Genomic DNA, 22,080 nt, shown 5'->3' on the forward strand with positions numbered 1-22,080 from the left:
TCCCCCGCCGGTGCCTGCTGTGCCCTGGGTGCCCAGGGGCCTCGCGCACTGAGCCCCTGCCCGCCCGGAGTGGGCGCCCGCCCGGCCCCTGCGACAATGGGCCTGCCCTGTACCTCCGCCCCTCACAGCCGCAGCCTCTGCTCGGGGGCCAGATCGCGTCCCGGGGATGCCCACCCAGCACCTGTGGCCGTGGGAAGGAAGGGTGAAGGTTCCGATTTCCAGTTCCAAGGAACTGCGTGTTTGCACAGAGAATCCAGGTCACCTTGGGGCTCACGGGCTGCGCGCGATACCGGGCACTGTGTCTGTCATGGGAGCCCCCAGATTCCCACAGGAGCTGAGGCCCCCATGGTCTTCAGCTCATTTGTCAAAGGGAAGGAGGAGTCCCTGAGGTCCCTTCCTGATCTGGCCATCGGACCTGAGCAGTCTGGTCCGCACCCGGCCCTGCCTTAAATTCCTAGAAAGCTGTCATGCCCAGCTGCCCCTTGGGAGCCCTCGGCATGCGTGTGCCTGTGCGTGTGCACGGGTGTGCATCGTGTGCGCGGGTCACTACACACATCACCACGTGCAGCCTCCACACAGCCTTGTCTCTGCAGAGGTGAGAGTGACCTGCCTGCGGTCACCGGGCTTGTCCCTGCCGTGGTGTCTTCACGGGGCCGTGTCCTCCAGAAGCCAGCCTTTGGAAAGGGACACCCGGGAGCGTCAGCTGGTAATGGCCCTTGCGGTCTGGGCTGTACCCCCATCAGGCACCCGCCTCAGCACGTGGCTCTAAGGGGATCACATAGTTAGGTGAGCTCCCTGGGGGGTCCCAACATGACTGGCGTCCTCCCACCGAAACGGGACTCACGACACGCAGGCGGGAGACCCGTGGTTGCGTTAGACGAGGTGGCCTGGGTGGAGGTGGTGGCAGGTGCGGCCCTGAGGGTCGGGCCCCTTCTTGGGGCATCAGGGAGCTGAGGACGGTGGGAGCAGCGGTAGGAGCGGAGGGTACCGGTCGCCCAGGCACAGCTGCAGGCGGCGGCCGGCCCGGCTCAGCTCCGCTCACTCCCGCGCCGCGCCGGCGGGGCTCGCGGGGATGGAGCCCGCACAGTGCCAGGCCGTCGGGCGGGCTGCCCCGGCCTCAAGTGCCAGAGGGCGGAGCTGGCTGGGGCACGTTCCCACAGGCCCGCGCCGCGGGGACCCCTGGCTGCAGAGGCACCTCCGTGGGCCCAGGCAGGCACGTCCACTCTGCGCCAACGGGGTCTGCGCCCGTGACCCCAAGTGTCATCCAGGGAACGTCTGAGCTTTGCATCCTTCGCTCGGAGACAAGAAGAATGTCACCCTTGCTTCTGCGGGCGGAGCCCCGGGAGCCATGGCAGGTGCCGCCCTAGGCGGGCCTCACACCGTTGGGGGGTGGGTTGAGACCCTCTGGGCGGGGCTCAGGGCGCGGGGTAGGGGCTCAGGGCCCGAGGGTCAGGGCTCAGGGCGCGGGCCGGGCGGCCCCGTCCGCTCAGGGACGACCGGGCACCGACGGGCTTTGTTCCCGCGGCCGCGAGGCCGAGGCTGGCGTCCTCCACCGTGAACGCGCGCCTGGCTTCCATGAGGTCCTGATCCCGGTCCCGGTCCGCGCGACCGCAGCTGCCCACCGGCAGCAGAACCGAGCGGCCGCCCTTGGCCCGGGCCCGCCGTGGCTCTAATTCCCTCTCCGTCCGCACACGCAGCGCCCCCCGCGTGTCCCGCACCGCGGCTGCGGCCGGCGTCCCCCCGGGCCTCCGAGGCCCCGCAGTCAGGCCGCCGTGGACGCCGCGACTGTGGGCTCAGGGGCGCGTGGCCTGCAGACCCCGCCCCCCCTTCCCACCCCGCCCCGGGTCCCCACCCCGCCCCTAGGATATCCCCACCCCTGGGTGCCCCCATCCCTGGGCGGCCCCACCCCGCCCCCAGGGGTCCTCGCCCCAGGAGGGCAGCCCGCTCCCAGGGGTTCCCCCCGTCGGGGTCCCCCCCCACCCCCCGCGGGCTGAAGCCTCCGCGTCCACATCCTGCATCTCGAGGTGCGGGAGCCCCCGGAGCCCGGCGTCAGTACCCAGGGCAGCCCAACACCAGCCTGCGGGGAACGGACGCGCTGCCAGAGCCCCCAAGTGGCGAGAGCTGCTCGGCTCCGTCCTGTCCTGCCGGGCAGCGGACACACACCAGGCGGGGCGGGGACCATGGTGGGGGGGCACCGCCGCGGCTGCAGGGTCTCGGGCTCCGCAGGGCCGCCCTGACGGCCACCCCCCACGCACACACCAGCCTTACCAGAAAACCTTTTATTTCTTAAAGAATGACCGTCAACCCCATACAGACTACAAACCCCAGCCTGACATAGTGACCTACACTCATCTCCAGGAATTCCACCCGGAACCGTAACTACGACCAGCCAGGATGGGAGGGTGAAGGCGGAGGGACTTTCATCTCCTGTCAACAGGGGGTAGGAGGACTGGTGGGACGGCAGGGGCAGCTCTACAGGCTCAGCGACACCTCAGGGTGTCTGCAAGGAGTTGCCGCCTGGCAGCCGCAGAGCTTTCCGTGCTGGTCTCCGTCTAGGGCACATTCAGGGCATGGGACACCCACCCCGGCTACCTGGGAACGTGCCGTGAAGGAGGTGAGACTAGTCAAACTCTGCATAACGTTAGAGAAGGAGACAGCATCATATTCATATTTCAGAGACGTTGGGGGCTTTTTTTTTTTTCGAAGAGCAGGATCTGGCCCCCACCCCCGGCGTCACAGGCCGTGGGGCGGGGGGAGCCGTGTCCCCGCAGCAGCACTACAGACAGCGGAGCGATGCTCTGCAGGCAACAGGCTTGTGCGGAACAGCAACTAATTCCAGCTCCGCTGACTGTAAACCAAGACTCAATACAGGTGTCTAATTTAGTGCACAAAGGGCTCTTAATAATCTTGGGGGTTTGGTGTGTCGGAGGCTGGGCTACGGGGGCGGGAGTGACAGAGCGGTTCCGCAGAGGGCGCGGGGCGGGGGCAGCATCCTGGAGGGCAGCCGGGAGCAGATGCGGGGGGTGGGCTGGTACCGAGAGCAGCAGCTGCTGAGGGGGAAGCACTCCTGGGGGGCCGGGAGGCAGATCCTGGGGCCACAGGGCAGGCGCCTGCAGGGCTGGAGGCTGAAGTTGAAGCACCGGCGCTGCAGGAAGAGGAGACACTGTCACTGAGCAGCCACTGTCAACGCACTTGCCTGCAGGCCGGGCCACGATGCTCCTGATACCATAGCCTGGACGGGTGTGGGCGGCCCTGCTGGTCCCCCCAGTCCCCGCATGGGGTGGGTGCACCGGGTGCATCTGTAAACCTGTCCTGTGCTCGCTCACCCGGAGTGTCGGCTGGGGGCCGGGTGAGTCACGAAGGGCACAGGCTGCTGTGACCCCAACTGATGCTTGGAAGAACCCCGACAAGCCCTTCAGAACAGCCAGGCTTTCCCTCCCAGGGAGCAACACAACCAGAGCATCGTACCTCAAAGCCCTGGGGCTCAGGTCGTAAGGAACCTGGGGCGCCTCCAGCCCAGCGGTGCACCCCCTAGGATGTGGAGCCAACGACAGGCCCAGAGGGGTCAGGACCCCTCGCGGGGACGCCCCCGGCAGGACAGCGAGGCCGAGGGCTTGGCCGCCTGTCACTCCCTGGGCAGCCTCTACAGAGCCTCAAGGACACACACTTGGTCTTTTCTAAGCAAGTGTTCCTGCTTTTCCTTGCCCATCGTAGAGCGCCCGGGCCACATGGCCCGCAGCACGGTGAGCACCCTGGGGAGTCCCCACTGTCTGCGTCCAGCAAGTCGCTGGATTGTTTATCCACAACTTCACCTCTACTCCGCCACCGGCCATCCGGGCCGCCCCGCCTCCTCCCCCCCAGGGCTCCTCAGCTTCAGGGCCTTGCCCTGCCCCCATCCCTCCTCCTGGGCCACCTGTGTCCCAGTGGCCTGTCCACGCTCCCCTCCCTGAGTACCCACAGGCTCTGCATGCCCCTAGGCCCGTCCACACACAATCACGGCCCCGGCAGGGGCCCCAGCTCCCACCTCAAGCTGTGCTCCCAGCCCCAGGCTCCCAGCTCGCACCCAAGCAGCCCTGAGCTGCGGACACCGGGGCCGCTGTCCCTGCTTCTCCGTCTCACACGCCCACGCCCACCCATTCCCAAATGGCGCCTGTTATACACCACATTCCGGAACCAAACGGGGGACACTCAGGTCCATGGCCCCTGAGCACTGCGGCTGCATCCCTTTGTGACGCTGTGGTCAGTCTGTCTCAGGCCCATGGGCAGGGCCTCAGTCATCTGGTGGGACGCTCATCACCCCGCCCCAGGGTCACATCAAAAATTCCTAAACTAAAAAAAAAAAAAAAAAAAAAAAAAAAAAGGAAATTCCTAAACTGGGGCACCTGGGGGCTCAGTGGTTGAGCATCTGCCTTCGACCCAGGGTCCTGATATAGAGCAGGGGGCCTGCTTCTCCCTCTGCATGTGTCTCTGCCTCTCTCATGAATAAATTTTTAAAAATCTTAAAAAGAAACTTTTTTTTTTTTTTTTAACGTGAACTTAAACTCAGTTTGAGCAAATTCCCTGAGCACGCTCATCACAATTCCACTAAAGCACAACTAAGCCTGTGAGGTCCTCTGGGTGGAGCTACAATGGAGTCTAGGCTGCCAAGTTCTCAGACCTCCTCCTCCAGCAGTGATAAAAGCTTGTGCTTTCATCACAGGTCAGGACACTTGTGTCACATGTGTGCCTCGTACACTGCTGTGAGGACAGATTGATATCTTTTGTGTTTCTAGCTCCTCTATTTCTGCTCATTTACTCCAGAACATGAACAGATTATTTTAGACCTAGGAACTGCTGTGGGACCTGACTTCATCAGAGGACTGGGGACCCTGTGCCGAGGGCCATCCTCTCCCCTACGCCAAGCCCATCCCTGGGTGGCTGGGAGGAGGAGGGGCCCGGGGGTCTGGGGCTCCCGGAAGGGCACAGGGACCTCGCATTGGTGGTGCAGGTGGCCTGGGGCTCAGTGAGGGGGGGTCTCTTTCCTCTCTGCCTCCCGACCACTTGCTGCTCTCGGCAATGACCAGCTACTTCCTACATTAGCTCAGTGCCATGGGACTCGCTGGGACCCCCAAAAGGCCACTCTTGCTAGTCCCCACGGCTGGTGCTCTGGAGCACCGGCTCCACACTGCGCTTGCTGCTGCTGCACGAGGAATGCACATCTCTCCCCGCACAGGCTCCGGCCTGTGTGCGTGCGACCTTGTGAGCTGTGGATGTGGTCGGGGGAGCCACTGGCATCACCATCCCAGTGATCGCTGGAGACCCTCGCACAGCCCCTGGCTGCACAGGGGTCAAGGTCAGCCTGCCTGCAGGGGTAGAGCCCTGCCCAGCGTCCTCACACGCCCCTCCCTGGGGAGCCCCCAAGGCACAGTGGCAGGAGGCTCCTCCCCGTGGATGCATCATAAGGCCCCTCTGTGTCCAGCCCTGTTTCATCCTGAGGTCTGTGATCAGCTTATTCTGAGAGTAAGATACTGATGCGGAGAACTGTTCGCACATCTAACACACTGCACAGTGGACACACATACGCTCCCCGAGCTTCTCTATTGTCTGGACGTTGTAACAGGAGTAGAAGCACCGACTGCTGTGAGCACCCAGGTCATTCAGGGCCCTGCCTCCCCCTCCACAGCCCAACACACCGAGTCCCTCACTCAAAGTCAGAAGCTCCCAGTGCGGAGCCCGGCACTGGCCTGGACAGCTCAAGGGCACCACCTCTCCTGTGTCGGCAGATGCCCAGACACGGGCCCCAAGCCACAGACCCAGCGTGCCGCTGTCATGGGCAAAGAGCAAACATGCCCCTGCCCGTGGGAGCACCCCTGGGCCCGCTCACCTTGCTCCTGGGCTGACACCACAGCAACGGCATCTGATTGCAGCACTGAACAAAGTCACACAAGGTGTCCAGTTTGCCCTGAAAAGCAGACGTGGCCGTGAGGGAGCTCCAAGGCATGGGGTGCCCTGCAGAGGCGTGGAGCCTCCCTGGCGTGACACCCTGGAGCGCCCTGGCCATGGGCACACGCTGAGGTCGCCTCGCAGCCCCCATGGGGGGCAGGGCCTGGGGCCCGTGTCGCTGCCTGTCACAGACGACCCTGGGACCTGGAGCACGTGCCCCTCATCCTGCGCACCCGGGCCTCCCCAGCCCTGTGCTCAGGGCCCCCTGCAGGGCCGGGAGCCCCTCAAGGATGGGGGGCCCTGGCAGGTCCCGGCGTAAGGACCTCTCCTTCAGGCCCCGACCTCCTGGAGGCCCTGGTCTCCCCACATCACTGAGCCCCGAGGACAATGTCGTCAGCTCTGTCCTCACCCTGCGCAGCAGACTCCCACTCACAGGTGCCGCTGGCATTTCTGGGTACTTTTAATAGGGGTGGGCTGCAGCCAGCCATCCGCATCTGCAAACCCAGGGCTGCCCAAAGGGGGACCCTGGGCCCCAGGATCGCGACGCCCTTTGCCCTCTGGTGCAAGGGATCAGGTCAGTGCCCAGAAAGTGCCCTTTCTGGTGCAAAGGATCAGGTCAGTGCCCAGAAAGTGACAAAGTGCGTCTCCCTCAAAACCACGGTTCATGGGATGCATGACCTGGCTGTGCCCCATCCCTCAGCGTAGCCTGGGGGTCACAGCACCCTCCCCAGAGCCCCTCTTACCTCTATCCGTCTCATCCCACCTCCTTGGCAAGCACAAGGGACAATAAATGTGGGGCAAGGTGGTTGTACACATCTGCCCATGGGCTCCTAGGAGAAGAACGCACATTTTACCCCTTGGTCAGCAGCTTTCTGGTGCAGACACAGGGCATCTGTTGCCCCAGCACCTGTCAAACACTCGTCACTCAAAACGGGGTGAGGGAGCCTGCAAGGACCAACGAGCAGCAGCCTGCAGATGACAGTGTTCTCAACGGGGCAACAAGCAAACTGCTTTGGTTTGCAGACACGGCTTCTGCTGCCCTTGGTGAAGCCTACTCGGGCCTGTGGGTGCGGAGGGCTGTTGGGGGCACGTGCAGGGCACCGGGCTGCACCCACCTGACCCAGGCAGCTCCATTCTCAGCAGGTGACACCACCCTGTCCTTGAACCACCCCGGGCAGGGAGGCCTGTGTCCTACCAGCTCAGAGGCTCAGGTGCCCTGCTCAGGACGCGGTGTCCCCACCCAACTACTTCTCCTGGGGCTGGCCTGGGCCCCTGCCTGGGGATCCGCCACCTGTTCCCCTGCCCCTGCTCTGTGCTCACCTGGGCGGGGCCTGCCTCACAGCTGGATGCCAGGTAACACACCCTCCAACCTCCCACCTGCGGTCCCTGACGTCCAACCCCAGCCAAGCCCCTCTCCTGCCAGGGGACAGGGATGGAGATCAAAGAAATGCAGCCAGACATATACCAGAGCCGAAGTGGGGATCTGGTCCTGAGGCCAGAGGCTCTTTTCCCAAAAACTCACATGAGACCTGGGGCAGCAGTGCCCCACGTTGTCTGTGGGGAAGTGACAAAGCCCCGTTTCTTTGGGTCACTGTGCCTGCTGCTGCAGACTACCTCCAGTGTGGGTTCGGGGCGCAGGCCCTGGAGCAGCCACGCCGCTGACTGGGGAAGGGCTAGGGTCCTCGAGTCCTCCCCAGGCCCCCTCTGCTGCCCTCTCTACAGGTAGCTGGGAGGTGGTGGGGCCGGGGCGCAGGGTCCCACAGGCAGCAGGAGCCCCTGGGCAGAGGTCGGCGTGGGTGCCGGGCACGCTGACCATCAGGCCCAACGGCAGACTTACCCTTTGTATTATCTGCACTGCTGGTAGCTCCTTGCAAGGCTGGAATGTCAAAGAGACAGGAGCGCGGGCTGGGGGCGTGCGGGGCCGGCTCCATGTCACACAGGAGCCCTGCTCAGCAGCCGGGGGGGGGGGGGGGCACAGCAGGGGGCTCCGGGAAGCCCTCTGCCACCCCGTGCCTGCGGGTCTCGGCCCAGCCGCTGCACCGCCCTGAGCCTCAGGCTCCCCGGGCATCAGGGGGCGGGACATGCTGGAGGTTGGGCTGGGAGACACGCCCTTGGGCGCCTGGTCCTTCCCCGCAGAGGAAACCAGCCAGTGGTTAGGTCAGCAGCTTGTCCATAACGGGAGATGGGAGCTCTCACCTGCTCCCCCTCCTCCCACCCGCAGCCCTCCTCCTCTCCGGCCTCCCCTGTGGGATGGCAGCGCCCACGCCCTCTCCGTGCCCGCACACCCCTCGCAGCAGGGGAACGGACGCCTTGTCCTGCTGCTGTGCTCTGTCCTCGCCTCCCTCTGCTGCTTCTCCCCTTGCACCTGCTCAGGCCCCGGGCCTGGCAAGCAAACCCAGCAGCCAGGTGTCTGCCCCGCTCCCCCCTGGGGCCACTGCCTGTCCTCTGCTGGGGCTCTGCTTGCCACACCCCTGCAGGTGACCTTTTTGCCCTCCAGCCCCAGGTACCAATAGCAGGGCAGACACCAGGCGGTGAGCTCCTGGGGGCCCGGCCGGTAGCAGCTGCAGTCCTGTCTCGGGTGCCCAGCACGGGGCCCGCACCCTGGCCCTTAGTGATGGCTGAAGAAGACAGGCCGGACCCGGGGGACGCAGGCAGAGACGCCGTGGGTGTCCGGGGCTCAGTGCCTCAGAGGCCAGGGATCCTCTTGGCCAGCAAGACCCCCCTCGGGGCCCTCAGTGCCTCCCGTAGGACCCGGCCCTTTCCCTCAGCACCAGAGGCCTCCTCTGGAGCTTGGGGCCCGAGTCCTCCCGAAGCCGGGCTGCTGGGAGGCCTCCCTGGGGCCCGGGCCCTGCAGTGGCCAGCAGCCAGGGCAGCTCACAGGCACTTGCAGAGACACGCAGGAGGCAGGTGGAGCCTTAGATGGGGGCGGAGTCTCTGCTTTGGCATAGAAGCGAGTCTGTGCCTCCGTATGCTCATGTGATGACCTGGGAGCTGATGGGAACCTGCCCATGGGCGGATCTCGGGGTGGGGGTAGGGGTGAGGGGCTGAGTCCTCGAGCTGTTGGCATTGTCCCAGGAGATGGCCTTGTGTCCCAGATGACACTCACCTTTTTGCAGCAATGTCGCCAGCAGCACCAGATAAGGAATGGCAGTAAAAGCAGGGCCAGCAGGAGCAGAGCCAGGCACAGAGGATTGACATTTGGCATATTTGAGGTGGCAGGCGTAGTGGGAAGATCGATGTGCGGAGTTGGTATTGGAGGAATACCAGTTGGCACTTCCACCGGCACATCCTACAGACAGCACAGGTGTCAGAGGCCCGGGGTGGGTGTGATTGGCTTGGGGGCGCAAGCCCTGTACCCTGCAGTCACCTCCCGCCTGCCTGCCCCACTGGCCTCAAGTTTCCCCACCTGCAGAGAGCACAGAGCACCAGGAGGCTGGGCTGGACCCTGAGGCACCCTGGCAGCCCTGAGCCACAGATGGCCCCGCTGGCCCCGCTCAGAGGCTGGGCCCCGCAGCCTGACAGGGGATCCAGGGCCTCTGTGCTGTGACAAGGACAGTACTCCCTGCGTGCCTCGGCTGACGGCGGCGTGGCCCTGCCCGGAGCCAAGTGGTCTGCTTTCCCAGGGCCAGGGAGCGAGTGGGGAGTGCGTCTGAGCCCCAGGGATGGGGCGGCTGAGGGGAGGCAGGGTCGGGCCTGTGGGGCTGCGGGGAACTGTGGCTCCTCCTGAGTCCCCGGGGCATGTGCCTGCCGAGGGCGGGCTCTGGGGGCGGGTTGCTCTGAGGGGCAGGTGCGGGCACTGTGCAGACTCAGTCAGGGGCCTGTTGGCACTGCCGGGACCCTCCCGGACCAGCACTGGATGCTTTGTGGTGGCAATAGGGCACGGCCGCCCTCCTCCCAGGGACGGTCTTCCCCACTGACACTGTCGACCACGTCCCACTGCCCTGCCCCTGTGCCCACATGACCTGCCGCTCTGAGGAGCGGGCACCTGGAGCGGCACCTTCCTTTCCATGGGCCTGTCCCTGAGCAGAGCCCCCGGCCCTCCACGCAGCCCTGGGGCTTCCCCCCGTGGCAGGACAGCAGGGGTCTTCAGAGGTCAGGACAGGTGGCGCAGAGGAACATGAGAAAGCCGCAGAGGCGGGGGACGCTGAGGCCCTCTGCCAAACGACCAGGGGTGCCCCACGCGGGCCTGGGCTTGGGGCTGTCAGCAGCTGCCCACACGCCCTGGAAACACACCCGGGCTGCACAGGCCCGCGGCTGGCCCCCCCGCAGACCTCTGCCTGGGGCCTGGGCCTGCAGTGCCCCAGTGTCCCCCAGGTCCTGGACTCGGCCCCTCACACACAGCGCCCAGCCAGGATGCAGGGTGGGGCCCCGAGCTCCCTGGCACTAGCCTGGGCCGGGGCAGGTGACCGGGGGGGGGGGGGGGGGCGGCAAGCATGTGTCACAGCCTCAGCACCACCTCTAGAGTCTGCTCGGAGCTCTGACCGTCCCCTTCCTGTGCCCCCAGGACCCTTGGCTCACAGAATGTCTGCAGGGCCTGCAGAGGGGGTGCGCGTGGGGAGCTCTCGTGGGGCGCTCTAGGGCAGCTCCAGCCTGAGTGTGGAGACAGCTTGCTGACCAAGCGCTGGGGGCCCCAGGGGGCCTGCACCAGCCACTCCCCCAGGTCCTCGGTCATGAGCCCTGCTGACTCCCCGGGTGTGTGCTCCTGCAGCGCGGCCCTCTGAACAGCCCAGGAGAGAGGCTGCAGCCTTACTTACCCTGGCAGTCACACAGTTCTTGCTGGTGATGTTAGCATTGCTCTTGATGAAGTTGATGCCGTTATTCAGGCTAACTTCAACGAAGACCACCCTAAAGAACAGAAATTTCGGAAAGTGACGAGCAACCCAGAGAGACAGTTCTTGCACTTGGGCCCAAACCACGGCCCACAGCTCCTCTCAGTGTAGTGACTTTGGTCGTTAGGCATTGGGGTCCCCGGGGAGCACCTGGCAGGGGAAGTGGGGGTCAACCCATACAGTGAACCCTGACCAGGCATGAGGAGCCCTGTGTGGGGTCTGATGCCCTCGAGGCCATGCACTAAGTCTCCAGAGGTAGTGGCCTGGTGTCACCTGATTCCTCTCCGTTTACACAATTGTTGGCTTAGCTGCAAACAGCTGTGTGGAGCAGGGGTATGGTCCCTGGGCGCATCAGTCTTGTATCTGCGCTCCTCAGGGGAGGCCGGGGCACAGCAGATCCCTGAGCAGGTCATGTGACCAACAAGACAGTGTGGGGGAGGCCCTGAGCCTCAGGACAGGGACACGTGCTGCCTCCAGAGGGGCCTCCACCCTCCACCTACTTCAGGGCAACGATGGTGAGGCCCACTTGAGTACTTACTCATCTGGATTGTCTATTGTTACTCCTGGGCACATCACGGTGGTGTCATCCATAGTGGTCGCTTTTTTATCTACGAGAGAATCAGGAAGGAACACTCAGTGGTTGCGGCTGTCCCCCTCCTCCCAGAGCTCACTCTCTGGCGCACACACCGGCTCTCTTCCTGCCCTTCCCCCCCCTCCCCCTGGTGCACCAGGCCCCAGGCAGTGCTCCGGTTGGAAGGGAAAGGGCTCGCTCCCAAGGACCTCGCCTGGGAGGGCCTGGAGAGAGAGGGACTGTGAGATAAGCAAGAACAAAAGAGTGACAAGTGCAGAATGACAAGTTCTGCCACAGCAAGAAGCCCTGGGAGGCCCCAAGAGGGGAAGGGGAGGCTGACCCCATGGAGACGCCGACCTGCAATGACGTGCCAGCCGGAGGCAGCTCTGGCTTGACTAGAGGGCCCTGAATACCATATACTGGGGTCCAATGGCCACGGGGGGGGGGGGCTAACTGGGGGAGCTGGGCAGCACACACGGGGGCCCCAGCCCCACCTCTGGGGAGGGCCACTCGCCCTCCACGCTGAGGGCACATCTGCCTACCGCTCGTGGCTTCCTCAGGCCACCCAGCCAGCACCAGGATCCCGGGGCCAGGGCCTGGCAGCTGGCGCCCTCTCTCAACCCCGGGACCCTGCAGACCCTCCTGGGAAGCCCCGTGCACCTGGCCCCGAGGGAGCCCTGGGCCTGGGGTCCTTGCCGCTCCGGGCAGGAGGGGCGCGCAGCTCTGGGCATGGGTGGCAGCCAGAGCCCCCTGGCAGGGGTGAAGCCCTGCTCCAGGAGGCTGTGGTGCTGCTGGGGGCTGACCGCCCAGCTTCGGGTCCAGGTGGCCAGGTTCCCAGCAGGGGACCCTGGCACTACACACACAGCCCTATGCTCACCATGTCCACAGTGAGAGGGCAGTAGGGCTCCGGAGGCCTGGCGGCTGGGGGAGGGCAGCCCGGGGGGAGGCAGCCCCCAGGGGGGGGGTGGGCATGTGTCACGTGCAGGCACCAAGGGGGCTGCTTACCATAGAATTTCTTATCCGTGAAAATGAATCTACAAATAACTTCCTCCGGGTTCCTTGCATTATTAAAGCCTCTTCCAGAAACCATCAGTTCATAGTTTTCTGTAAAGTCAACGATCAAACCTCTGGGCGAGGTGGGACTGAAGGTCCTCGGCTCACATAACACACGACCCCCAGGTGGAACTGAGGGGTGTCTGTGAATAAGCACAGAAGCCCAAACAAGATGTGTTTTCTCCCCGGGGCCGGATTCTCACCTGGTGCCACCAAGGTCCACTCTGAGCACCGAGGGAGCCCCAGGTTCCTGGGGGACTCACACTCACCCTTGACCCTTGGAGCCCATTAAAGGCTCCCAGCCTCCTCTGCTTATGCTATGATCTGGGACCCCACAGAGGAATCCACTGGGGACAGAGAAGTCCTGTCTCAGCCGCAGTTCTGGAAGTCTGTTGAGGATTACACTTCCCCTGCGCCCCCGCCCCCCAGGCCACAAGGACCCTCACCCCCCCACCTGGGGTTAGGGAAGTGCTTCCCCTCCATGTGGACGCACGACATACTGGGGTCGCCAGCAGCCCCCAGGGCTGAAGCCAAAAGCAGGGAGGCCAGAAAGGGCCGCTTAGGGCCTGGTCCGGAACCAGCAGGTGACGGAGGGGTTTCTGGGGAGCCCCGGGCGGTCAGCCCCCACCTTGGCCACAGCTCCCAGCAGGCCCAGTACGTCCCCGCGATTCACTCTGCCCTCGCTCGGTGACTCCCCAGGCTGCACACCAGCAGGGCCTTGCAGGGCCGCTGGCCTCTGGGCTTTGTGCCGCCCGAGGACCAGGGCGGGGTTCCGAGTCGTCTGCCTGCTGCCCGGACTTCAGGCCTCCCCCCACCTCCCCGCCCTGCTTCCAAGTTCAGGGGTGAACGTCCCAGAGGAGCTGCTTCTGGGACCACGGGAACACTTGCCATCCCAGGGTCTGCCTTGCTCCGCTTCAGCCTGGGGGCTCCCCGGGGGCCAGCGCCCCCCTTAGGCAGAACCCTGCCCGCGGCCCATCACGTGGGGTTTACTGTGACACAGCCGTCCTGCGGTCTGCTCATGGCGCCAGCTGGCCCCCAAGGACCGCTGAGGGAACCGGCCGTGCGGGCCGGGCTGGATGTCCCTCAGGGATACGTCCTGTCCCCCACTCGGAGCCCACACTGCGCCGCTGCTGAGCCCGACGGCGCCAGGCTGTGTGCTCACTGTTCACCTGTCAGGCCCCTTCCTCGCGACACAGGCCCTGTGGGGCCACGGAAGCGCTTGGGCTTGTCCCCTGTGAACCCTCTGGCCCGCCCAGCTAGGCCACCTGGGCACGGCTGCCGCCCTCAGCCCACAGAAGCCTCATTTACAAGCTGCATTCTGGCACGTTCTCTCCCTGCAAGGCCAACAGGCACGCTCACACCCCCATGTGCTTAGACGTGGGCAGAGAGGGGAAATCGGGCGGCAGCGTGTGGGGACGCTGAGCTCCAGAGGAAGAAACAGAGAGCAGAGGTTTCCTGCCCAGTGAGCGAGCACAAGGAAGCAGACGTGGGCAGCTCCGTGCCAGCCTGAGGCGTGGACCACGGCGTGCAGCCCAAACCGCACCACACACTAGCTGAGCATCTCCTGTGGGCCCACATCCACTTCCCTTCGTCTTCCAGGTCCCACGAGCTCGGCGTCACTCGCCAAGTTACGGGGACGAGCCGAGGCCAACAAAGGGCAGGTGGCTTCCCCTGCGCTCCGGGGAGGATCTCGGGGGCCCAGTGCAGCTCCCACCTGCGCCCCCTGTGCCCCTGTTCCAGGTCTGAGCTGCTCCCCCGCAGCCTCTGCAGGGAGGAGCTCCCTCTGATCCCCGACAGGGTCCTCAGCTCCACAGCTGGGAGTCCTGAGCCTCAGGGCCCTGAGGGGACCTGGCTACTGGCAGCCTCCTGGGGAAGGTGGGCCAGTGTGCTTGTGGCACCATGTGATGGAGGAGGTGGGGGTGGCTGCTGAGGGTAGGGCTGCCGACGGCCCGGGACCCCCAGGGCCTGCGCCCCTCGGGGAGCTTGCACGCTGCCCACCGTCTGCCCGGGTGCCCCCTTCCTACGGTGTGTGCCCTGCAGCCCTGGGAGCCCTGCACAGTCGTCACCCCAGCTCTGCAGCCGCGCCACCTATGCCCAGGCGGTGGCGCTCTCACGGGGTCCTGTCACTCTAGGAAGACTCGGTGCATGGAACGGAGGGAGGGTGAGGTTCCAGATTTTGAGCAGAAAAGACGCGACAGTCAAGGGATTCCCTCTGTGTGGGGGCTGCTCCTGCCCCCGCAGCCTCCCCAGTCCTCCACCAGGAACGGGACCGCGAAGACAGAAGAGCCCAGTTGGGACCCTCGCGGCCTGTGGGAGCCGGATCCCCCTGGGGCTGCTGCACTGCTCGGTGGCTCGAGGCCCCGTGGCCCTGGCAGGGAGGCTGACCCCCCAGGATGAGCGCTTTCTCTTGGGGCAGGAGGCGCCCGAGGAGAGGAGCTGCAGAGGCGCGCAGCTCCCCGAGGAGGCCGCAGGCAGCCGAGCAGTTGGGACAGCAACCCGCCCACCAGGCCCTGACGAGAGCCCTAAGGGGAGTGACCGCCTTGGGTGGACCTGGGGGCTGCTCGGCCCTATCCTCAGAGCTTGAGCCGCAAGGTGTTCGCCGCCTGCCGTAACCACAGGTGGGAGACAGTCGGGACACCGAGCAGGGACGCGGATGAATGACGTGAGCTCCATCTGCATGACGGAATGTGTGCGACAGCCACAGGAGGTTGCGTCCCGCAGGATCCCGTTCATGGACGGACAGCCCTGAGAAGCAGGCTGGGACAGCTGCGTGCATGTCTGTCATCACTGCCTCTGGGAGGATCTGTGGGCCGCAGCAGGGCTGCGCCTTGGGGAGCCTCCTCACAGGGCAGTGGGGAGACAGCAGCTGAGCACACTGGCTGCAGGGGTGTCCCTGACCCCACAGCGGGGCCTGCGTCCTCCCTCCAGGTTCCTCCTGCCCTCACAGCCTGCACCCGCTCCACCCCGAGGGTCCCCCGCTGCCCTCAGGACCTGCCCACTGGATCTCAGAGGAGAGCCTCCTCTGCCCTGTGTCCTCCCAGGTGCCGCCCTGGATGGGCCCTGCTGCTGGGCTGCTTGACACCCTTGCTCGGGGCCAGTCCCCTGCAGGACAAGGAGGGACTGGGTGCCAGCGACTTCGGCCTCAGGGAGGGAGAAAGCCCAAGCGCACCCCGCACACGCCCAGGGGGAGGACTCTCCCAGCCACTGTGCCGAGGATCCCAAAGCCAACAGGACGTCCCAACACCGTGTTGGCACCACAGGCATCCACGGGACCACTCCGTGCGGGAGCCAGGGCTGCCCCGCAAGGGGTCTGAGGGGCGCTCCGAGGCCTCGGAGGCGGGGGCTGCGCTCCGGAGGGCGGCCTGGTGCCACCGCGCGGGCCCTGCGGGGTCGGGCCGCAGACTCGCGGGCGGGGCGGTGCGGACGGCGGGCTGGATCCGGCCTGGAGGCCTCGGCGCCCGCCCGGGCTCCCGCGGGGCTACGACGGCCGGGCCCGGGCTCCGTGGCGCGCTGACGGACTCCGAGGCCGCGGGTCGGAGGGCGTCCTTCCGTGGGTCGGGGTCCGGGGTCCTGCCGGGCTCGGCCTCCGGGGCGTCAGGCCGGGCGGCAGCGGCCTCAGGGCGGCCACAGCCTCGAGGTCGGAGCGGGAAACGCGGAGCTGCGCTGTGAGGGCGCGGGGACGCGGCGGGGTCGCGACGACTGACGGGGCGGCCCAGGTGGGGGCGGGGCGTCCGGGAGCGGCCGCCGGGCAGTGAGGCGCTGGGACGGCCGCGTGCTGTCGCCGGCGGCAGGACGCCCCCCCTCAGGATCGCCCGGAGGCCGGCGCGGCGCGCAGGAGCGGGGGGGGGGGGGGGGTGGGGGGGGCGCCGTCGGGCCCCGTCAGCGCTCGGGTCGCTCTGGTCGCTCCGCTCGCCGCGCGGCCGTCACCACAAGGCTGGCACCGGGGCTGCTCGGCCCCCCTCCTCCCTCGGGGCGGCCCGCCAGGGGGCCCGATGCGCCCGCGGCCGACCCGGGGTGACGCACGGGGCCCGAGCGCGGGCGCCGCGGGGGGAGGGGCGGAGCCGGCGCCGCAGTCCCCACAGCCCGCCGGAGGTCGGCCCGGAGCGCCGCGAAGCCCGGGCGGGGGCGGGGCCGAGGCGGGAGCGCGGGCGCGGGCACGCGGCCCCTCAGCGGCGCTCGGAGGGTGCGGGTGCGGGGTCGCGGGTGCCCGGGCCCCACCCGCGGGCCGTCGTGCGCGCGACTCTTCCACGCCTGCTCCCTCCCCGCCGCTCGCCCGAGATCTCAGCGCCTCGCCAGGGCAACTCCCCGAGGCGGCCGCGTCAGGACGCGCGTGGGGGCCCCGCAGGGCCTAAGCTCACGCGGCCGCGCGCGCATCGCGTCACACACCAAACACACACTTAAACACGTACCTGCGTGACAGTCCTCGGTGCGCACGCCGCGCGGACACGCCTCCTCACGCCCGGCGCTCAGCCACCGTCCCGCGCGCCCTGCACGCACACGACGGACAGCACGCCCCGCACGCACAGCACACCCTGCACGCCCCGCGCGCCCCGCACGCGCAGCACGCCCCGCACGCCCCGCACACCCTGCACGCCCCGCACACCACGCACGCCCCGCACGCGCAGCACGCCCCGCACGCACCGCACACCCTGCACGCCCTGCACACGCAGCACGCCCCACACGCGCAGCACGCACATCACCCTCCACATGTGCAGCACGCGCCACACGGCCTGCGCACACCACACGCCCTGCACGCACGGCACGCACCGCACACACGCGTCCTGCAGGCACGGCACGCCCCGCACGCACACGTCCTACACGCACAGCACGCACCGCACGCACACGTCCTACGCGCACAGCACGCACAGCACGCCGCCACGCACAGCACGTCCCCACGCACAGCACGCCTTGCAAGCACAGCATGCCTTGCACGCTCCGCACGCACACGTCCTACACGCCTCGCACGCCCCGCGTGCACCGCACCCCCCGGGCTTGTGGCTGCAGCTCTTACGTCCGGCACAGAAAGTGGAAGGCTCCAAATTTGTGATTTCAATACAAGACTTAGCTGTGAGCTGCAAGAGAGAGAGGGGGCGGCTGGTGAGGGGCCGCGGGCCGCGCCCCGGGCCCCCCTCCCCTCCCCTCGCTCGTCCCGCACTCACGGGCTCCACGATGTCTTGTAGCCCCTTGAAGCCGTTGTCCACCCCGAACACGTGATCCGGGCTGTCCGCGATGCTCAGCAGCTGCGACACAGCGGCCGGGGCTGCAGGGCGCAGGGGTCCCCGCCCCGGGGGCGCCCCCCCACGCCGGCCTCTGCCCCCCATCCGCCCTGCCCGGTCACGGGCGCCGCGGCCCCGCGCGGTTACCTGGTCCCTGCGATAGTCCATTACACCGATGGAGTAAATCGTTGCCCCGAGTTGCCGGGAATTCTCGGCCTGATGGGAAGGAAGCGCTGAGCACAGGTCTCGGCGGGGCGCGAGCGGGGCGGGGCGCGGGGGCGCGGGGCGGGCCGGGCGGGCTCACCTCTATCTTGGTCTCCTCGTAGGGCTCCGGCATCAGGGTCCCGTCCGTCAGGGCGATGATCATGCTCGGAAACTTCTTGCCTGCGGAGGCGGCAGGGGGCATCCTGGTCAGCGAGGCCCCCGGGGCGACCCCACAGGCTGCCCCGCCCCCCCAGTCCTGCAGCCCAGAGGCCGCCCCAGGGGCCCGCCAGCAGGACGCCCGGAGGGACAGGAGGCTGCAGCCAGGACCTGTGTGACCCGGGGCAACACTCAGCCCTTCCCTGGCCCTGCCTCCTGAACCGGCGCCGTGACCAGACGTGCAACCGTGGCCTGCACGGTGACCCCAGCCACGTCCCTGGACAGGCGTCAGCCTCTCAGGTGAGCAAAGGGACGGACAACCAGACTCGACTGTACCAGATGCCCGCAGCGCAGTGGGAAGCCTGGCCCTGGCTCCGGCTCCAGCTTGGGGCAGCACCTGAGGGAAGTCTTGCCGGGTCTGCAGGCCCAGGGGTCCACTCCTGGGCTGCGGGATCCCCACCAGCTCAGCGCCTTTCCCCACCAGGCCCTCCTTTCCTGGCAAGGGCTGCCACCCCACAGTCCAGATGAACACAGTTCTGGGCGGAGCGCGGCCTCGTCCAGTGTTGGAGACACAGTCACGGGACAACGTGTGTCAAGGGGAAGGAACTGAAGGGAAAAGGGACTAGGGCCAGAGATGTGATCACATAGTGTGGGCAGCAAGAGGGAAACCCAGCACTTTTTTTTCAAAAACTGGAATTTTGTCTGCTCCAGGTCCCCCGGTTCCTCCTTTCTTGGCGAGGAAGCCAAGGGTAGGTCACGCACCTCACGGTTACCAAGAACTGAGGAGGTATGTGCCCGGTCCCAGGGCGTTCTGGGGTGGGGGTTTCCATCCTTGCTGCACAGGGGAGAAAGCCGGGGCCCAGAGAGGACAGCACCCTGCTCCGTGGCTCAGTGCTGGGAAGGGGCCCATGAGGGCCGCCTCAGACCTCGCTGGCCCGGGCCTGGCTCTGTCCCCACACCTGCCCACAGTGAAGTCACCGGGCAGCTCACCTCCAGAGTTTGCCTCTTCGATCTGCTCGTTTACCTGCAAGGAAACAAAGCGGCGTTGGGGGAGGCCAGTGAGAGGATCCAGGAATGCTGTAAGGACGCCACGAAGCACAGGCCCTCAGACCCCAGGATCTGGTACCTTTATGAATCCTTCCTGCATGTGTGTGGCTCCCGTAGGCACTACGTTCTGGAGCTCAGCAAGACCATCGCGGATTTTATTTCTGAAAGATCAGAAAAGGGCTTGAGGTATGATTTCAGGTGGCCTCAAGCCATCCCGGAGCCGTTGGCCCTGTGTAGACCTGTCTGGCTGAAAAAGGACACAGGCCTAGTAGTCTGGTCGTGATCTTCTGCTCTTGACACTGACAGGCCCTGCTCAGGCCTCTTCTCTTCTCCATCTGGTGAACAGCTGGAGGGATGCTACTCTGCTGGTTCATGGCCATGACCTGGCTTTCCCTGCACTCCTTACTCTCTCAGGCACCCCCCGGACTGGCCCTGCCTGCCCGTGGTGAATGTGGGGCACACTCACAGGCCTGCCACTGGGAATCTGCACTCACGGGATGACTGGCTGGGCTGCTAGAACCCACCAGGTGCCCGAGAAGGCACACTATCCTCTAACAGGTGAGGCTGAGTTTGGGGACAGTCATCCTGCTGACTGTTACTCGTGCCCTGCCCTGTCTTCCCCTGCCACGGACCCGTGACGTGGACTCGGTCCCTTCCCTTTCTGGATTGCAAGCTGCTTAGTGAGAGCACTAGGGCTCCTGAGTTCATGTGCTTTTGAAGAAAAGGCCTAGTGCTGGGGAAGTGGCCCTGAGGGCTGTCCCTGCAGGTGGAAGAGCAGTGACTCCAGGCTGTGGCTGGCCTCTGGTCAGGCAGCTGCTGCTAAGGCAGGTTTCAGAGGTGGGACTGGGCACAGGATGGGCTGGAGGCTTAGGTTCCAGCCAATCCCCGGTGACCAGCTGAACTGGCCCAGTAAGGCGAGGACTGTGTGCGCCCCAAGAAGGCTTCTCACTGTGGGGACTGGAGATGTGCTGAGAGCCCCAGCCCCGCCCGGGTTGTGAGGCCTGGGAGCCATGGCCAGTGGGGGCCGATTCAGGTGCTGGCTGCCCAGCAGAGCCCTCTCCCCGCTCCTTGCTCACCCCGTGCTCGAAGGTTATGCCCCCAAGGACGGGGAACTCTCCGCTCTTCCCAGTGTCTGGCCCATGAGCCCCAGGCCAGGTGTTGTTCTTGCCCAATAGGCTCCCTCCAGGGAGCACTGTCTCTCCAGCCCTGCTCCCAGCACTGCGCATGGAAGGGGCCCCAGGTTCTGTGTCCTTGGGGTCCCTCTTCCTCTTTAATACCCATCTCAGCCCTGGGGCCACTCCATCTCTGCCCTATGGTCACCCTCCTGCCAGCAACCCTGAGGCTTCCTAGCCCCTTTGCTGTTTGGCTTTTCTCCATGGTGCTGACAGGGCTGCTGGGCCCCCAGGACCGCCACATCCAGCCCTAAGGGTGCTTGTTTACTAAACCTTGTATAGTACTTCAGCCTCTGAATTGGGTTCTAGTAATTTGTGTGCCTCGAGAATTTCCGCTCCCTTCACCAGCTACTCAAAAGCTTTATATCTTTCCCACTTTCAGGCTTTTGGGCAAACTGCTGGGCCCATCGTGGCCCATCTAGGATGTGGGCAGGTCATGCCTTCCTCAGGCCTGGTGTTCAGGACCCACTCATGGGCTTCCTTGTCTCAGACCCACTGAGGAACCAAGATCCCCTTCACTGAGACCATCAGTACCTTGATGCTGCTCATTTTTTCCTCCCTGGTTATGACTTCGTCTCACTGGTGACCCCACTGGCTCAGGGCAGAGAGTGACACGTAATAGCAGGTACTAAATGCAGGTGACTGTTAGTAAAGGAACCCCACACCTGCTCCATACATTTTGGGGAGTCCTCACAGCTAGCCTGTTCCGAGAACAGGTAAGAATGCAGAGAGAAGGACTCAGGACAGGTGAAAGGCAGAGCTTAGGGAGTAGAAATGACCTAGTGGCCCAGGTTGGCCAATGTGAGAACAGCCAGGGGTCAGAGAGGGCTGGCGAGCCAGAGCTGGGGGTCGGGGTGCACAGTTAGGGGAGCCCAGGCCAGCCCAGCCTGCACTCCAGTGGGCTCCCCACTGCGGTTTCAGGGATCCCACTAGTTCCCTGGCGTTTTCTTGTAGTCTCACCCACTGGCCTGCCTTGGGGGTCAGAGTATCACTTACTTATCTGACGTAAGTTTCAGGAGCGTGTGGCCATCTGTGGAGTAAGTGACGAAGGAAATCCGCACATTTGGGCTGGGGAGAAAGCACGTGCTTTTGAGAAGTCGTAGTAACAAGCTCAGCATGATGTCAGTGAGTAATCAGGGAGGGGGCACATAACAGTTCCCCTGTCCCCACCCTAACTCTACTCCTTTGGAGCCGATTTCCCAAACACCAGACCTTCCTATAACTTTAGTGAGGAATTCAGAGGCCTGTAAGACATCTAGCTTTTCTGGAAGAGTGTGCCGGAGGAGCATCTGGATCCACCCTTACACTCGCAACACCCCAGTGATGACTGTCTGTCTGTCTGCCTGTCTCTCTGTGTGCATGTGTGTGCACACACATGCCCACATGGGTGCTCACACAGATAGCTGCATGCACAAGGAGACAGACCAACATCTACACACGCCCACAGGAGGAGCTCCCACCTGGCCTTTTTTCTGTAACATTCTTTGGAACTTCACTGTCCTTCCTTCCTTGCCTGCCTTCCTCACCCCAACTCTTCTTTCAAAGAAATGATTTTCCCTCTTGGCAGCCATTCATCTATATTCCCTTCCTTTCCTGCTCCTGGCTATTGTCTTCTGGTCTGCTGATCCTCATTATCCTGGGCTAAATTGGTACCATAGGTCCCTAGCTGAGCTCCCTACTGCTCTGGCTCTTGTTCCCACTCATTTTACCCACTTTTGTTGGATTTTTCTTCTTGCACAACTTGATCATGTCAGACCCTTAAACAAGAATCATCTGTAGCTCCTTAGTGCTCATAGCAGGAAATCTAGGCCCCATGGCCTGGCATTATGAGCTGTAATGGCCGTAGCTCCAAGCTGACATGCCCAGCCTCATCTCCTAGCCCTCCCTTGAGGTAACCCTACTCTGCAGCC

General features: G+C 65.0%; 1 protein-coding gene across 3 annotated transcripts in view; it reads right to left on the minus strand.

The window, feature by feature from the left end:
- Positions 1–2,680: 2,680 nt before the first annotated feature.
- Positions 2,681–22,080, minus strand: part of ANTXRL (ANTXR like) — a 31,193-nt gene continuing 11,793 nt past the window's right edge. Inside the window, exons 3-17 of one of the 3 annotated variants that reach the window (XM_072823912.1) lie at positions 21,167–21,238; positions 19,078–19,159; positions 18,942–18,975; positions 17,896–17,975; positions 17,739–17,807; positions 17,535–17,615; positions 17,387–17,447; positions 12,328–12,426; positions 11,290–11,359; positions 10,677–10,767; positions 9,029–9,211; positions 7,760–7,798; positions 6,666–6,752; positions 5,864–5,941; positions 2,681–3,145 (exon numbers count right to left, since the gene is read on the minus strand). In XM_072823912.1, the coding sequence (XP_072680013.1) occupies positions 2,936–3,145; positions 5,864–5,941; positions 6,666–6,752; positions 7,760–7,798; positions 9,029–9,211; positions 10,677–10,767; positions 11,290–11,359; positions 12,328–12,426; positions 17,387–17,447; positions 17,535–17,615; positions 17,739–17,807; positions 17,896–17,975; positions 18,942–18,975; positions 19,078–19,159; positions 21,167–21,238 (1,336 nt within the window). In that variant the 3' untranslated portion in view covers positions 2,681–2,935. The remainder of the gene's footprint in view (positions 3,146–5,863; positions 5,942–6,665; positions 6,753–7,759; positions 7,799–9,028; positions 9,212–10,676; positions 10,768–11,289; positions 11,360–12,327; positions 12,427–17,386; positions 17,448–17,534; positions 17,616–17,738; positions 17,808–17,895; positions 17,976–18,941; positions 18,976–19,077; positions 19,160–21,166; positions 21,239–22,080) is intronic. The other 2 variants (XM_072823913.1, XM_072823914.1) reach the window with 2 other exon arrangements.

The sequence above is a fragment of the Canis lupus genome, chromosome 4 (genome assembly GCF_048164855.1).
Source record: "Canis lupus baileyi chromosome 4, mCanLup2.hap1, whole genome shotgun sequence".
Lineage (NCBI taxonomy): Eukaryota > Metazoa > Chordata > Mammalia > Carnivora > Canidae > Canis > Canis lupus.